The 17,701-nt window shown below is 43.7% G+C and overlaps 2 protein-coding genes across 8 annotated transcripts in view; one reads left to right on the top strand and one right to left on the bottom strand.

Annotated features, from left to right (window-relative positions):
- The window catches only part of P2RX4 (purinergic receptor P2X 4), a 50,938-nt gene extending 46,910 nt beyond the window's left edge, over positions 1-4,028 (top strand). For all 3 annotated transcript variants that reach the window (XM_033956216.1, XM_033956215.1, XM_033956214.1), the window contains 2 exons: positions 2,910-3,005; positions 3,663-4,028. In XM_033956216.1, the coding sequence (XP_033812107.1) occupies positions 2,910-3,005; positions 3,663-3,695 (129 nt within the window). In that variant the 3' untranslated portion in view covers positions 3,696-4,028. The remainder of the gene's footprint in view (positions 1-2,909; positions 3,006-3,662) is intronic.
- A 10,115-nt stretch (positions 4,029-14,143) lies between these two features.
- Positions 14,144-17,701, bottom strand: part of CAMKK2 (calcium/calmodulin dependent protein kinase kinase 2) — a 125,181-nt gene continuing 121,623 nt past the window's right edge. For all 5 annotated transcript variants that reach the window (XM_033956771.1, XM_033956770.1, XM_033956769.1 and 2 more), the window contains one exon: positions 14,144-16,776. In XM_033956771.1, the coding sequence (XP_033812662.1) occupies positions 16,704-16,776 (73 nt within the window). In that variant the 3' untranslated portion in view covers positions 14,144-16,703. The remainder of the gene's footprint in view (positions 16,777-17,701) is intronic.

The following is a 17,701-nucleotide window of genomic DNA, read 5'->3' as shown; positions in this document are numbered from 1 at the left end:
GGGTAACCGCGGGGGTGGGGGCGGAAACAGAGCCGATGGGACAGGGACAAAACTTTGTCCCCGTGTCATTTTCTAAAAACTCGAGGAGACTTATCGATACACAGGAGCTGCTTTTGGATTTAAATGAACTACTGTTAAATGTCTTGGCTGCCTTTGATGTGGCAACAAGTGTCTTGGCTGCCTTTGATGTGGCAACAAGTGTCTTGTCTGCTGATCAGACTCCTACCATCTGCAATGTCTTTCCATCGTGTGCCCAGCTGTTCAAGCATCTTACTGTTTTGTTTTGGGGGTTTTTTTGTTTTTTTTTTAGATCTTTATTGAATTTCCAAACATTGGCAGTGCATTACAGATAATATAACATTAAAAGTTTGAATAAAATGCACCTTAATATACAATTAAAAAGAAAATAATCATTTCCCCCCTCTTTCTCTTGTTATAACATGTTAACTCATATTAATTAGTACCAATATTATACTTCTATAGTTTAATTCCTCAAAATGTCCCACCCTCCCCTCCCCCCACCCTTGGCGTGTAAGGAGATCTAATAAGAAAAACAATCATTATATTATTCTTATTGTTTGTTAACAAATGCAGTCGATGGGCTCCATATTTTATTAAATGCATTACTAAAACCTAAGCATTCTGCGTTTATTCTTTCATACTTATACGCGTTGCACACACTCGCCCACCAGAATGAGTAATTAAGTCTGTCATGACATTTCCAATTTTTCGTGATCATTTGGACTGCTATTGCTGTCAAGATCAATAGAAGACGGCTTTTGTATTTATCTAACACATGCTTAATCTGCAACAATGTCCCACAAACTATAGCTTCATATGATAAAGGAATAGATGATTCTAATATAAGGTTGATTTGTCCCCAAATTGACCTCCAGAAAAAGCATCTTACTGTTCCTGCGACAGCTTCATCCCTCGTTGCTGGCATCAAGGAGCATTTCCAGCATTTAACAGAAACCTATTTTCTTGTTCATCCACTAGACTGTGTTGGTTCTCTTCTACACCCATGTCTGAAAGACAATCCAATTATCTTCCCAGATGATGTAAAAGTACAGGCAACCAAATCTTTGGGAAGGTTATACCAAAACCAGATTGAAATGGAAGGCTCTGTTTGTGATTTGCAAAGAGTTGTACAGAATATTGTCCCTTTTTTATATTTTATAATAAGATTTAAATATAAAATCATAAATGTTTGAGGCTTGTGCAAATGAGGACAGAGTTCATGGGGACAGAGGCCGAGCCTGCGGAAATGGACATGGTGTTCGCGATGACGGGTCAGGGACAAAGCTGTAGGGACGGGGACAAATGTTGTCCCCCATGTCATTCTCCAGTCCAGTGTCTCGCAAACACTAAACCTAGTCTCCCCAGCTCGAGACACCTGGAAGTGTGCTGGCGTCGGCATGATGTCGGGCCTGTGCCGAAAGGAGAGAAGAGCTGGAGAGAAGGGCCAGCCGACATCAGGAGATTGCTTACTGGACGTGCCTTTCTTTGCGAGAGGCACATCCTGTAGACCACAGGTGTCAAAGTCGGTCCTCGAGGGCCAGAATCCAGTCGGGTTTTCAGGATTTCCCCAATGAATCTGCATAAGATCTATTTGCATGCATTGCTTTCAATGCATATTCATTGGGGAAATCCAGAAAACCCGACTGGATTCCGGCCCTCGAGGAGGGACTTTGACACCCCTGCTGTAGACAGTCAGCTGGTGCCAGCATCTCTCCTCTTCCTTGGTGTACCGTGGCACATCTAAAAGCTCACTGCTCTAGTCAGAACACCAAACCTATGACTTCTCTATTTTTCTACTGCCCGACTCTAACCCCCTCTTCTTCAAAGCCGCACGCTAACGGCCCCGAAGCCCATAGAAATTAAAGGGCTTCGGGGCTGTTGCCATGAGGCTTTTTAGAAGAGGGAGGGTAACTGTTGACTCTACTGATATTAAGCTTTACATTTAAATATCAGTATTTTTATTCACTAAGACAAACGGGTCATTTTTACAAACTCCAACTGCTCAGCCCTGGTAGAGCCTTTACTGAAAGTTGAGGAAAGCAGTTAAGGATAGAGACCTCCCTCCCCTTCCACTTATTCCTGGAGACTGGGGAGATAGAATGAAAACCTGAGACGGCAGCTGAAGTGTGAGAAGCTGGGGCCAATAGAGGATGGAGCTGTGTACCAACTATTGCTACTCGCGGTGGTTCAACTATCACTTTTTTATATAGTGCTACACTAACAGTGGTGATAAGTGTTGGGTATGACATGTCTCTGCCATGGAGTTCTTAAGGTTTGGTACCTAAAGCAATAAGACAGAGTGACATACCTAAGATCATAATGCTGGACCTGGTAGACTAGAGCGGTGGTTCCCAATCCTGTCCTGGAGGACCACCAGGCCAGTCAGGTTTTCAGGATAGCCCTAATGAATATGCATGAGAGAAGTATGCATATAATAGAGGTGCCAGGCATGCAGATCTGCTCCATGCATATTCATTTGGGCTATCCTGAAACTCAATTGGCCTGGTGGTCCTCCAGGATAGGGTTGGGAACCACTGGACTAGAGTGTCATGAATATAACTGTCTTATCTGCTGGTGTTTAGTTCTGCATTTCTAAACTAAAAAATATTCACTGTTTTTTTGCACAAATTACTCTTTTGCTGATTTTGGCAACAACTCGAACCAAAACACTTATAGCTGATCTAAAATGTTTGTTAATTTTGTTTAGACATTCACATTTTAATAATTTTGGTATTATAAGGGTTAACTTTTTTTGAGGGGGGAGGTTCCATGTTTCACAAGAACCCAGTTATTGGGTTGAGGCCTGGAAAAATTTGGTATATTACATCAAAGTCTCCTTAACACAAGCATATTTGTTTTCAACTGCTCTTTTTCCCTCCCCTTTTAAGGCAACATATTTATGTGACTTCATTGTCCTTCATATCCTTCAAAAAAGGAATTATTACAGAGAGAAGAAATATAAGTATGTGGAAGATTATGAACTGGTAAGTAGCATCATCTGCTGGAAAATATGCAAATGCATTTGGGCTATTTCCTCCATTTGTGTCATGTGGCTTTCCTGTGGCTTTCTGATTGGTTGGGATGATGTGTAAGATACTGGAGGTGGGGACACTGTTAGAACATCTATTTTGCTCCACTTCTTTTGGGGGTATGTGCAGTGTATAAATAAACAGTTTGGTATTCGTATGACATATTTGTTTGATAAATTAGAGGCGTTTCTAGCAGCATTTGTTTGGGCTACTATTTAGGCTACTCTGACACAAGTTGGGCTACTTTTTGCCATGAATTTGGCAGCACTGGCCAGCACTGGCCTCATCCTGTCTCGGAACCTTCTGGTATCTCCTCTCACAGGTCATTTATATGCCTGTCTGACAGCTCCAGTATCCCAGATGCCGTTGGCTAGGGCTGCCAGATTTTCCTTTTGGAAAATCCGGACCCCCTAGTGAATGGATTAAAATATTCAAGGACGCAGGCTCTAACAGTTTTGCTAAAGCTTTAATCAAGCGTAGCCGATGAAAGCATCGTTGGACCACTGTGCTAATATGTTGGTGATAGGTAAATTTGTGACTCTTAGTAATTTTAAAGAGGCTGTTGTCTTTGTATTGCGAGTGAGACTCTCTCTTCTTTTCTGAAAATTTCAGGGAACCAGCAATAGCTACGGCTCGCAGTCCTAATCGCAGATGTGCCAAGGTGACTCCAGCCAGCTGAGGTTTGGCAAAAAAGTGTTCCTTCTATTCCGCGCACTGCCTGTAGCAGGAGTTAAAAACACTGAACTGTGCGAGAAGACTCTTAGGCAAGACGTGCAGATCCCTGAAGTCACGCTGACTTACATTGGCTGTGTTGCATTATCCAGAATTGTAATTTTATGGTGGAAGAAGACTTTTACTCATTAAGTCCAGATTGTTTCAGAAACTTTCAGTATCTGACATTTGCTGCTGCTAAATCTGTAGCCATTTCGATGGTGGATGAATTTTGATGGATAAAGGATCTTTTGGATGAAAAGAGCTTGAATTGCCTCTGATCGATACGTGATTTTCCAGACTTGTCCAAGTTCAGTCCTTTTGAGGGCTGCAAGCAGACCCAGGTTTTCAGGATGTGCCTAAGAGATCCGCATAATGAGCATGCAACTCTTTCTGATGTATATTCATTACAGATATCCTGAAAACCTGGCCTGTTTGTAGGCCTTGAGGACGAGCTTTCTTTGGACAGCACTACAACTGGGTTATTCTAGGTCTGCTGTATCGCTTCAAACAATGATATTGGCAGACCTAGACATTTCTGCTGTGCCGTGATAGTTGTTCAACCGACCACAATTCTAGATAAGTTTCATCTACAGATAACACATTCCTCTGCCTTGCTTAACTGAAGTAAAGCAACCACATAATTTTGTCAGGGATTTTTTTGTGAGGGGGAAGGGCACTTGGCCAAACAAGAAAAACCAAAAGATGGTAAAATACTTAAAGTGGTCTTGAAGAAACAGACTTTCTCCTGTTGGCTGGCACTAGTGGTTGGGGAAGAAGAGAGCTGTCTATAACATAACTTAAAGGTGTACTTCTATACTGTTAAAGTTCCATACGGTTTACAAAAGTAAAATGAATTACAATTAGATGAAATACTTCAGTTGCCTAAAAATCTAGTACAGTGTTCTCCCGGTCACTCGCGGTCGGCGGTTTGCAGTCCCGGTCATTCGTGGTATTTTCTGAACGCGAACCGCCGACCAGGAGAGGACAGCTGGAGAGGCAGGAGAGAGCAGCTGGAGTGGCGGCGAGTGAAGGAAATCACTCGCTGTATGCTCTGACCGCCTCTTCCTGCACTAAAGTCAGGCCTTACCAATCAGGAGCTGCGTGTCAAACCAGGGGGCAGTTGCCCTAGTTACACTCCCCTAACACTATTCCTGCCATGTGTGACTGAAGTATTCTGTTGGCTTGATTTTTCTATGTAGCATTCTGTAGTAATTTGGTTTGTTCAGTTTTCACAATAATGAAGGGGATATTTGTGAAAGGGAGGGAGATGGGTTTTGTTGAACCTTGCTCTGATTTATTTGTGTTTATAAAATGACAATTGTCAGAGGAGAAGCTTCCGTCCACACACACGCGACTGCAGGGCGGCACAGGCAGGCTTCACCGGCATCAGTTTCTTTTCTAAAGCGCCGCGAAGGTAAGGGGGAGGGAAGGAGATAGATTTGGCCGGAGGGAGGGAAGAGGCCCCGCATGTGATCGGTAACCGCGCGCCTTTCCTCCCTTAAGTTTCTTTACGCCGCAAAGGTAAGGGGGAGGGAGGGAGATTCTCGGGCCGCTGAGCGGTGGGCGCTGGTGGTGAGGTGGCAAGAGGGAAGGGTGGATGCTGCATGGACGAGGCGGTGAAGGGGACGGCGGGTTCAGGGATGGGGCGGTGAAGGGGACAGATTTTTTTTTCCCCGTGTAATTCTCTAATTTTTTGCTATTATATAGAATTTCTCTATTCCTGTTAGGACTGTGTGTAGCTAACATGAAAACTTACCTGTAGTATAATTGGCACTGTAGGGCACTCAGTACTGTTAATTTTTTTTAAAGAAGTTCTGGTGAGGTATCAAATAATGTGCCTGTGTCCCCTTTTCCCTTGAAAACAGCAGGTGGTCCTGTAAGAAGATCCCAGTCCAGCTGGGAGCCAGAGGGGCTACCCCAGTACAAACTGGCAGGGGAACAGTTGTGCCTAAAAGTTTGGTTGTGTGAATGGAAGGCAGCAGAACTAGGCCTCTGCTGCCTTTCCTATTTTTTAAAAAAAACCCACACCTCTCTCTTTCCCTTTCTCTGACCTTACTGGTCATTCCCAAGGGAAAATGTTGCCCAAAGCAAACACTGTGATATTCCAGAGCGCTCTCATTCTATCAACTCACCTCCCCCCCCCACCCCCGAGAAATACAGCTTTGAATATTTGCACTTCTTTAAATCTGTTTTATGCATTTTGCAAGTGATTGGAGTTTGAATGCATTTAACAACATAACTGTTTTGTAGAAATGTGAAATGATGTTAAATTTTATTAAACATTATGGGGGTTCAAGTCCTAAATACATTTTCAGCAGTTAAATCTTGTTATTGGACTTAGGGCTGTGTATTTAGTTAACTTAATTCAGTGTTCAGGGTGGTGGGATATATATATTTTTTTTAACTGCAAAATTAACTAGTTTTTTCCAGAGGCATTGCGATGGGCGAGTCTGGTTTGGGTGGGCTAGGACCCATCTGAATTGGACTCGGGCCTACCAGCGATGACGTACTCTACTGTGGCTGTTGGAGACCCTAAGTTTCCAAGTTTATTGTGTATTTGATACACCATCCATTTACATGTATCATCTAAATCAGTGGTTTCAAACTCACGGCCCACCAGGTACTATTTTGAGGCCCTCAGTATTATAAAGAATGATTCTTGTGCCTTAAGTGTCCGGCAGTCACATCCAATGGTCGCTGTAACCTCACATAAGCGCTTTCCTGCATCTGTATACGATTGTGAGGTGGAGTCCAATCGTGTGCAGACACAGGAAAGCGCTTGCATAAGGTTACAGCAGTGAGACGGGCTACGTTCCAGAACGTAAGGTAACCATTGGAGGCAGTGCAGCTTGTGCCGGTGTCCGGAGCTGGAGGACATGAGAGCTGAAAGCAGTTGCGGATGCTGGACACTTAAGGCACATGTTTTCCATAAAGTATCATTCTTTATAATACCGAGGGCCTCAAAATAGTTGGTCCAAAATCTTGTCTCTTGCAGTTCATACTTTTGATAGTTTTTCACTTTCTGCATGTTGCACTGCTTTCAGCTGTGTATAGCTGAAATGATCAGAAGCAATTAAGGAAAGATCTATAAACTACATTACAACTATATGACAGATAAGAACATGGAGGCGGAGCTTACCTAAGATGGCGGATTGGGAGTAGCTGCGGAGACGCCGTCGTGCTCATCGTGTGGATTTCCTAGAGTTATGGTAAAAATAAAGTCTAAACTTCGGGTATTCCCCGTTGAGGCAGCAGCACCATTGGGTCCGATGGATGTCTTTGTAGAACGCGGCTCACGAACGTTACAACCGGAGGGTGCCACGGCTGGAGAGACTGCACAGGCTGAGGTGCGGGATCTCTCCTTTGAGGCTGTCATTCTGTCCCCGGATGAGCGAAGACCGCCTTGCTGTCCCGCTGCGACGGAGGAGTCGATTGTTGACTCACCGGCTCGAGATGCCCTCTTGCTGTCCTCTCTGTTTGGGAGGACTAACCCCGGAGGGGGGGAGGAGGAGTTTTCAAGATCACAGCAAGAGGTGAGGAGTTCACAGCAAGCCCGAGGAGACTTCAAGTTCACTGATGGCTACAGGTATTTCAGTAGCCCAAGAAACTCTTTTGATAAATGAAGTGGTATCTGGCTCAATGGGCATTGCAGGGATTCCTGGAACTGAGATTGTTCCCTTGCAAAGGCCCAAGGTGATTACGATGGAATCCATATGGGAGGCCATATCTAGTATGCAAACTTTACTGGGGAGTCAAATTCAGCAATTATCTTTGAGCTGCAATACTGTTATATCGGAAAATTTGGAACTAAAGGATAAAGTTACAAGTCTGGAAAATAAAATGAGTGACATTGAACCTAAAGTAAAAACTTTGGAAGTACAAGCCCAGACTTGGATTAAGGACAGTGCTAGTTTGCACTTTAAACAAGAAATGTTGGAAAATTCTGTTAGAAGATGTAATCTTCGGATTATTAATTTTCCTAAAGTACAAACAATAACTGCCCTAGCAATGTTTAAAAAATATTTGTTAGAAATTTTGAAGGTACCAGAAACTTCGTACCCACCTCTCACAAAAATATATTACCTGCCAACGAGAGTTAAATCTCAAAATCCAAATCAACAGAATTTATCTGTTGATAGTTTGGATTTAACACATTTTCTAGAGAGGTCGGATACGGAAAATCAGGTACCTGCTACCTTAATAGTACAGTTTGCAATTGACTCAGACAGGGATTGGCTGCTTAAAATGTTTTTTAAGCATAGAGATGTTCCATTCATGACAAATATAATTAGGATGTACCCTGATGTATCTCGCTCGACCCAGAAAAGAAGAAAACAATTCTTAATATTGAGACCACAGGCTGTTCAGCTAGGGGTGACCTTTGCCCTAAGATATCCCTGTAAATGCGTTTTGACATATGGGGGGAATAGATATGTATTTTATGATCCACAGCATTTATCTAAATTTATTTCTGATAGAGAGTCTTCATGAGCTGCCTTGTTCTCTTGTTAAGCTCAACATATTGGTTCAAGAGCACTCAAAACGCCTATCTTTTTGCCTTATACTAATTGCCTTGATGACTTATTTCAGTCTTTTTCATTAGCCTCGTCTCCAAAATTGTGGACTAATAATGCGATGTATATTTTGATATTCCTTAGCTGTTTGGAATTTTGATTTAATTTCAATTTACACTGCATGTTTTCCTTTATTGACTTGTAATTATTGTCAATTATTAAAATTATAAATAAAGAATTAAAAAAAAAACCCAAAAAAAACAACTATCTGACAACTTTGCAAGAGGTAAAACTGGTTATAGTTACTATAATGAGTTTTACCTCATGCAAAGTTGCCATTTCTTTAATAAGACATGAACTATTTTTTTGTGTGTGTGTGTGGCTCTTCAAGTATCTACAAATCCAAAATGTGGCCCTGCAAAGGGTTTGAGTTTGAGACCGCTGATCTAAATGGTTTACAACAGCCAACTTTTAAAGCGTGAAAATAATTACATTTTAAAATAGGAAAGAGTTGAAACTACGACATCTCCACATGTGTCCACCTAGCAATAAATTGACCGGGGTCAGTTAGGGCAGCATTATGTAAAAAAGTGAACCTTCAGTGCTGCTTTAAACCACCTCCAGTCCTCTTGACGCCAGCCAGGATCCTACGATGCCACGTCACCAAGGTCTGTAGTCGGCTTGGTGGCAGTGCTCCTGAGTCCACCTGAGCACACTCACTTCTTGCACATGTACGAGGAGCTGGTGGGGGGGAGAGCATTTCATGTCCACTCATTCTGCTCCTAGGCCCATCCAAAATTTGCCCTCTGTTTATGCTACTGGTTGGTTGTAGTGATGGTCAGAGGCAAAGGCTGAAATCTCGCATCCCTCTCCTTTTGGATCTTGGGCAAGTCAGTTTTTTCAGGCTGATGGACTATAGATTTTTCTTTTTTTCCTTTTTTGGAGAAAATTTTATATAAAGGCTTTTTCTTGTATAAGTGCCTAAAATGCCTTTATAAAAATTACCCCATGTGCAAGCGTGTGACATGTTTTGTCAATGGTTCTAGTGTAAGCATGTTTGCTGGCAGATTCTGTGATATGGTGTTAAGATTCAGTGCATTCTTTGTAAAATAGATGTGATTGCCTGTATGGAACACACATCCATTTACATTGGCCACTGTAAATGTATATGAGTTCATTTTGACTGTGATTTCTGCCAGTATTTTGTGAAAACATACAGATTCCCATGCCTATCATTTAGGCCAGGGGTGTCCAATGTCGGTCCTCGAGGGCCGCAGTCCAGTCGGGTTTTCAGGATTTCCCCAATGAATATACATGAGGTCTATTTGCATGCACTGCTTTCATTGTATGCTAATAGATCTCATGCATATTCACTGAGGAAATCCTGAAAACCCGACTGGACTGCGGCCCTCGAGGACCGACATTGGACACCTCTGATTTAGGCACTCGCTTGGCCTCTCCCCCAGGTGACCTGTTATATAACATTACTTTGCGTGTCTGGAAGAAACGCTAGTACATTTTGTCCTCTGTCTCTTGTTGCTCTCCCATGTAGGATTGTAAGCTCTTTAAAACAGGAAAAGCTGATGAGGTCTAAAGACTTACCAATGCTTTAAGCCTTCGTGAGCATTATTTTAAAATATGGGTTGTTCTGATCCCTGTGGGCATGTAGCACTGTATATCTTTAGAAAATACACATCTCTGTAAAACCTTCTTATGCTTGTCTGGGTCTAGCTCCCAGGTCTTCCATAGGGGTCCCAGTGTCTTCCAACAGAAATATGGTTTCCAGCTATCCTACCTCCAAAGGTGAGTGACCTTTTTTATAAACCTAAAATGATATATAATACTATACAGCAGCAGGAGAGCTTTCCAGGATAAGCAATACATTGAAACACCCTCTGCATGTCTCAGACAGACAGTAAAGGGCAAAAAGCAATGGACAGGGGAAAACCACTCCCTGGCATTCCAGTTCCTATCTTAGACATGAGAGGAACGAGTAGAAAAATACAACACTCCAAAGACCAAGCAGAAATCCAGGCCCATGGCATGGTGTTGCCTAATTATTTCAAACTTACAGAAAAGCTTAAATGGCAGTGAAAAAGTACTTACTTTATTGTAATATAATTTAAATGATAAAACACAGTTCTTGGGCATTATACATTTGGTAAAGTAAAACGCAGAGGAAGGACCAGAAATAAAACGGCGTGTAGGCCTCAAATGTATCACACAGTAGAATTCACAGAAAGCAGCAGATCTTAAAAACAGCTTTACCATGCGCAAAAAGCAGATGCAAAGGGTTTTTAATTAAATTTATTTTCTTTCTACTCCTTTGGGACTTTCAGGGCCCTGAGCCTTAGATCATAATAAAAACTGCCATCCTGGCACAGGCCAAAGGTCCATCTAGCCCCAGTATTCTATTTAATGGGGCCCAGTCCAGAGAGTAGATCAAATCCCATGCTACTACTGACCCATCAGGGTTAAGCAGTGGTTTTCCCCAGGTCTACATTAATTGTGGTAGAAACTTGTCCCAAAAAGTTAAGCTAGCGTTTATCACATCCTCTAGCAATGAATTCCAGAGCTTAATTACACAGTGAGTGGAAAAAAATGACTTTCCCAGTTTGTTTCAAATGTACTGTTTTGTTAAATTGATGGTGGTTTGCCAGTCTTTATACTTTTTGAAGAATAAACAACCGATTTGCATTTACCCACTCCATTTGTGATCTTCAGGGGAACAACATCTTACTGTAATTGTCATCTCTCTTATAGGTTGTACCATTATCTTGGCTCCTCTAATTTTATTTATTGTATTTTTTACTCCATTTGACGTACTTTTCCCCCCCAAAAAAGTGGGTGGAAATAAGGGTGCATCTCATGGAGCTAATATCCAAAGCGCCCCCCCCCCCCCTGTTACCTTATTTTAATGCTGCTGCCCTTCCTTGCTGGATGCGGCGCCCTCCCTCCCTGAGAGCGGCGCACAAGGATGGCTGGCTGCCTGGTTCCCGCCACTTCCCCCGAGAACAGATGCAGCTGCCTCCTCTTCTGTTCTCTTGCAGCATAATGGTGCACCAGGCTGCTGGCCTGGTCCCGTGAGAACTGAGTGCGCTGCTATGCCGCAAGAGAACAGAAGAGGAGTCAGCCGCGTCAGGTATCAGTTCTCGGAAAAGCGGTAAGGACCAGGCAGCCAGCCAGCCTTGTGTGCCGCTCTCAGCGAGGGAAGGTGCGATGTGCCAGAAGTAAAAAAAAAAAAAAAAAGTATGCATGGGGTGCGGGAGGAGGAAGAGGGCTGGGCCTGCCCTGCCGAATTAAAAATAGGGCGGGAGAGGCTGGGGCTTGCCTGCTGCCTGTCTGGGGGGGGGGGGGGGAAGCGACCTGCCTGCCTGCCCTATCCCCTGTCCCTGCCTGCCCTGTGCCTACCTGCCCTGTCCTGGCCTACCACTAGACCATCCGAGGGAGGTATAGGGTACAGAGCCTAGCAGGGAGAGGGATTGGGTGCAGAGTCTTGCAGGGAGAATTTGGTTCAGAATGTTTTTTTTCTTTCTTGTTTTCCTCCTCTAAATCTAGGGTGCGTCTTATGGTCAGGTGCATCTAATGGAGCGAAAACTACGGTATTTAAAATTATTTATAACCGCCTATCCACAAATCTAAGTGGGATACAATAAACACGTACAAAATCATAAAAAAGGTACAGACAAATACAAGAAGAAGAAACAAAACCCAATGTGGACAAATGATGTTCCTGAGATGGATTTTATTGATATTAAAATTTGGCAAACCACATAAAAACCTCTAGGACATAGAAAGCAATAAACAGGAAGCTATAACTCACACTTGTCACATGGCTAGCACCAAAAAAGCCCTCAAATAAAACAGTTTTCACCCCCTTTCTAAAATGCCAGAGAATGTTCGATTGGTGCAACACCATAGGTAAGGCATTTCAAAGCGCCAGGTCCCGCACCGAAAACATGGATTTAAGGTTCCCTGTAAGCCTTACGGCTACTAGTGACGGAATTTCTAGTTTCAAACTGTCTGAGGACCGTAGCTCACGCGAGGGACAATGCCACTGCAGAAGAGAGCGGATACTTGAAGGGCAGTTATGCTGAAGCACCTTAAACTTTACACAAAGGACCTTAAATTCAACCTGCATACCAACAGGTAGCCAATGAAGCTATCTGAGTAATGTGATCGAATTTCGAAGCATGTTCAATAAGGCATGCAGCAGCATTTTGTGCCAGTTGCAATGCATGCAAGACACATTTAGGCAAACCTAAATACTGTAAAATATTGAATTGCAAATAACTTGGTTTGCAAGACAAGCAAAACATTTTATTAAATTTTAACTTGATATACAGTACTCCCCCGAAATTCAGATGGGTTCCGTTCCAGGAACCCCTGCAAATTTTGGAAAAACTGCCCGTCAAAAGGCAGGAGAGGGTAGCTGGAGTGCTGGCGTGTGAAGAAAATCACTTGTGGTCTGCTCCGATCGCCTCTTCCTGTAGTAAAGTCGGGCTACACCAATCAGGAGCGGCTTTGACACGCAGCTCCTGATTGGTGTAGCCTGATTTTACTACAGGAAGAGGCAGTCGGAGCAGACTGTGAATTCGTGAGTCCGCAATTCACGAACCGTGAATTCGTGGGGGAACACTGTACAAGCAATGTCTTGCAATACAAGTACATACAGTATACACACAACACAACTGAGCCGATGGTGCTCTCTGACACTGCAAGAGTGTAGAGACTGTTATAAACGAGCAAGGTCTTGCAAGTACGTATAGTATTTTGTATTAAAGTTTCTGGGTTGTGGAACGATTCGTCTGAGTTTCCATTATTTCCTATGGGGAAATTCGCTTTGATATACGAGTGCTTTGGATTACAAACATGCTTCTGGAACAAATTATGCTTGCAAACCAAGATTTGACTGTATTTGGAATTACAGTGGAACCTTGGTTTACGAGCATAATTCGTTCCGGAAGTATGCTCGTAAACCAAATTGCTCGGATATCAAAGCGAGTTTCCCCATAGGAATGAATGGAAACTTGCTTTGATTCGTTCCACCAACCCCCCCTACCCAAAGCTACCGGCGCTGCTCCAATCCCACCCCCTTGAGGCCACGGCCGCTGCTCCATAACCCGGTATCCCCCCCTCCCCCCCGCTCGAGTCATTCCCCCCCACGATCTTACATGCTCCCTCGAGCACCAAAACGATATCCCTTACCCCGATTGGGCACCAGCACCAACTCACAGGACATGCCGGTGCCCGAAGATCCTCCCTCTTCTGTGCTGGGCTGGGCGGTGCATCGGCGATCCTTCCTCTTGTTTGTGCTGGGCTGGACTGGGCTTTGAGCATTTACGCATGCTCAAAGTCTTCTGGTCTTGCTCTCTCAGAGATTCTCAGATTCAGAATCTCAGACAGAGCGAGACCAGAAAGCCTTGAGCATGCGCAAATGCTCAAGGCCCAGTCCAGCCCAGCACAAACAAGAGGAAGGATCGCCGATGCACCGCCCAGTCCAGCACAGAAGAGGGAGGATCTTTGGCCACTGGCACCGGCCTGTCCTGTGCATTGGTGCTGGTGCCGGTGCCCAATCGGGGTAAGGGATATCGTTTTGTTGCTTGGGGGAGCATGTAAGATCGCGGGGGGGGGGTGGCACTCATAAATCGAGTCAAACTCGCTTTCCGAGTTTTACGAATGTTTTGCTCGTCTTGCAAAACACTCGCAAACCAGTGCACTCTTAAACCAAGGTTTGACTGTACTTCTTTCTCTCCCACTGTTGTCCCAGGCTCACCTTCACTCCATACGCTATTCTGCATTTTCTTTTTGGGCAGTTGTCTATGGAATTCAATGCCTTGTGATCTACAAACAGAACAATCTTGGACAAAATTTAAGGTTGCTCTTAAATCTTTTTTTTTTTTTCCTTCAATAAGTACAACTTTATTGACCAAACTTAGCTGCAGCTTTTTATTTTCAAATGTTTGTTCATTATTCTTTTGTCTAGTCTGTTCTATTCTGTCTAAATATTGGAGTTCCTGCGTCCGTGTTTGAGCTTAGTTTTTATATTTTTGTAAACTGCTTTGATGTATTTTGCTAAACACGTTATATCCAAGTTTTTAAATAAATCATAAACTTCAGCTGTGTCTTACCCAAGTTGAAGGGCTCTAAATTTGTTGTCTTTGGAGGGGAGTTCCATGATGTCAGGTGATGGGGGGGGGTCAAGGAATGTAGGGGGATGTCAGGGGGAGGGGTGTAGGGCTCTGTGGCTCAGCTGATCCTAGCAGGGGTAATCCCCATCATCTGATCCAGCAGGAATCCCTGAAACCAGCTCAGCTGATGGCAAGCCCTCAATGTGCTGTTTTCCCCCGCCCCCTCATCTCTGGGTGCGGAAGGGGGTTGGTGACCACTGGTGGAAGGGGGGGATTATGCCTTAATCTCGCCAGTGGTCATCTTGTCAGTTTGGGGCACTTAGGTACAACTAAAAAAGGTCTAACTGCTGGCATCTAAGTTCCCTCTAGGAAAGCTTTATTATCGCTGCAGTACATCCAGGTTTAAGTCCACCTGATTCCCACCCATAACACACCTTCCAATATGCCCCTTTGAGCTCTGGACGCATAGCAACTTAGAAGTGTCGCTGCATGTCCAGTTTATCAGCACTTGGACGTCCCTGCTATAAGTATGGCCAAGTGCCGACTTAGGCTGGTTTTTGGACATTGCAAAGTTTTGATTATGCCCCTCTAACTGTCATCTACAGTTTTATATATATTTTTTTTTTAAGTAATTTCTCATGTAGAACCAGTGTAGTGGTAAAGAACCCAGTTATATAAACATCTTAATATATATTTTCACACTATATTTCAGCATAATTATTGTAAACACATTTTTTTTTAAACAGGCAAAGCTGCACTGGCTCAGTTTCCTAAATAAAACACTTCATGCAAGGAGGGGTAGCAGAATTAATGAGCTCCTGCAGCTGGAGCACGGCGGCACTAGCCACAGCTGGACCTGCAGACATCACCCCAAGGCCATGCAGACAACTACAGGGATAGCAGCAACCACCCAGCAATAAATTTTTAGCTTAAAATACAAAAAAAAGCCTTAATCTAACCATATGGATGAATATACTGATTTTACAAAAGCAAGCTCCGGCTTGTTGCTCGGAAGATCGGTTCATTAATAGCTAAAGTGCAGCCCGCAATTCTTTTTTTAAAGTAAGTAAAAGTTATAATACAATGCCTTTAAACTTTTTCAGATAAAACACATAACCATGGCAATTATGGGCTCCTGGTTTCTCTGCCCCATTTAAAAATTAAAACCACTGTACGTGGAGCTCCACACTGACACCTGCGTGCTGAACCAGGTCTTTTAGCAATCCTTAGTCCTATGCACTAATTCTTCATTTTCCTGCTTCTCCTGGAGAGGGGCTGGTATTATCTGCAAGAATTACACGTTTGATGGTGCATCGAAATTACCAGAGCCCTAACAACATATGTCACAGTTCTCTGACTCGGCACACCAGAAAAGTATAGATTATAGAAACATCGCGCTATCTGGAAAAGATACATTTTGTTTTTTAGCACTATTCCAAAATGGTTTCCTAGTCTATCAATGTAATTAAAAAAAAAATACAAGTTGGCTATTTTAATGAAGATAAAGCAGCTTTAACCCATGTTAACATCCATGGAAGTCTAAGGATTTTATCCTAGAAAGTAATAATATCATGCCACAGCCTACGCTAGAAACTGTAGTTCTGTAACCGTCCTTTAAGTAGCAGATGTGGCTTCCTCTCATTTTAAAATGTACATTTGGCATGGCTGTGTCAGCCACACCACTTTTGGACCCACCCTGTCCTCAGTTTGCAACGTTCAGACTTCTACCGGCAAGTTTTCAGAAAACGGGTTGGCAAACGCGAGAAAGATGACTTGAGTATCCAAAGCCATAACCCATCAGACACTATGCAAATGCTGACATTGTTCAGGAGTTGACACTGAATAAGTTACTGAAGCTGTAGCATCTCATTTGAAAGAAGCAATATTTCCGATATACGCTGTAGGTGGTTTTGGCACGGATGTCAATTTCTGTTAATTCCTCACCAGCATGCCTGGAAGATACTCAGTCATTCAGTATTTGGCATTTAGATCTTATTAAAATCCTCCATTTTCTAGGAGGGGGGCGGTCGTTTGCAATTTTGAGCACCCACTCCAGCACCAGTCAGAAACATTCTGCACAGACCACAGAATTGACGGATGTTAGCTTGGTGCTCATGGATGACACGTGGTGAATTTCTTTACAGCATGCGGTAAAGCTAAGCTCTTTACTTGGCGTCATACTGGCGATAACGATTTCATGCCCATGCTACATGAAGGTTGCTCAGATCCCCGCGGGATCTCTGAAAGCGAAAGCTTCCTTTTGCAAGAACCGGGTGGCAAGCGGGTGGCCGCACTCAAGGCAGGGCTTCATCTCCCCCCACCTCAGCTAACTCGCTGCTCCTCGTGTCCTCCTCGCTGTCTTCCTTTCTGTTTCAAACAAAAGCACAAGCAATGAATTCATGGGACACCACCAAGTCAGATGCAAGGTTAATAATAATAATAACTCAAGGCCTGCGAGTTCACGTTCTATCTCGGAGAGAACGTGAACTCGCAGGCCTTGAGCATGGGCAGATGCTCAAGGCCCAGCAGAAGAGCAGGCCGATCTTCGGGCACCGGCACCAACGCACAGGACATGCCGGTGTCAGTGCCCAGATGACGGTAAGAAGCAGCGGGGAGGAGGGGGTGCCCAATTGCATCGGGGGGGGTGTGCATTGGTGGAATGAGGCATTATGACATCACAATCTGAGCTCTAGAATGTTGCTACTTGTGATTTTAAAGTGTCCGAGGCTTGTGCAGATGAGGACGGAGCTTAGGCATTGGTGGAATGAGGCATTATGACATCACAATCTGAGCTCTAGAATGTTGCTAATTGTGATTTTAAAGTGTCCGAGGCTTTTGCAGATGAGGATGGAACTTGCAGGAATGGGGCAGGGACAAGAAAAGAATTCGCTTGGATGGGATGGGGAAAAATCTGTCCCTCTGTCATTCTCTACTGACTACTCAGAGCCTGGTAGGCTAGTCAAGTTTTTGGGATATACACAATGAATATTAATGAGATAAATTTGCTTGTGCTGCCTCCTTGGCATGCAAATCTATTACATGCATAGTCACTGCAGCTATCCTGACTAGCTGGGTATGCACCCAAATACAGCAGATAAAGTCTGCCCAACCTGATTCAATTTAAATTTTTTCTTCTTAGCTATTTCTGGGCAAGAATCCAAAGCTCTACCTTGTACTGTGCTTGGGTTCCAACTGCTGAAATCTCCGTCAAAGCTCACTCCAGCCCATCTACACCCTCCCAGCTATTGAAGCCCTCCCCAGCCCATCCTCAACCAAAAGGCCATATACAGAC

The sequence above is a fragment of the Geotrypetes seraphini genome, chromosome 8, assembly GCF_902459505.1.
Source record: "Geotrypetes seraphini chromosome 8, aGeoSer1.1, whole genome shotgun sequence".
NCBI classification, from domain to species: Eukaryota; Metazoa; Chordata; class Amphibia; order Gymnophiona; family Dermophiidae; genus Geotrypetes; species Geotrypetes seraphini.
This window is presented reverse-complemented; position numbering and strand designations above follow the sequence as displayed.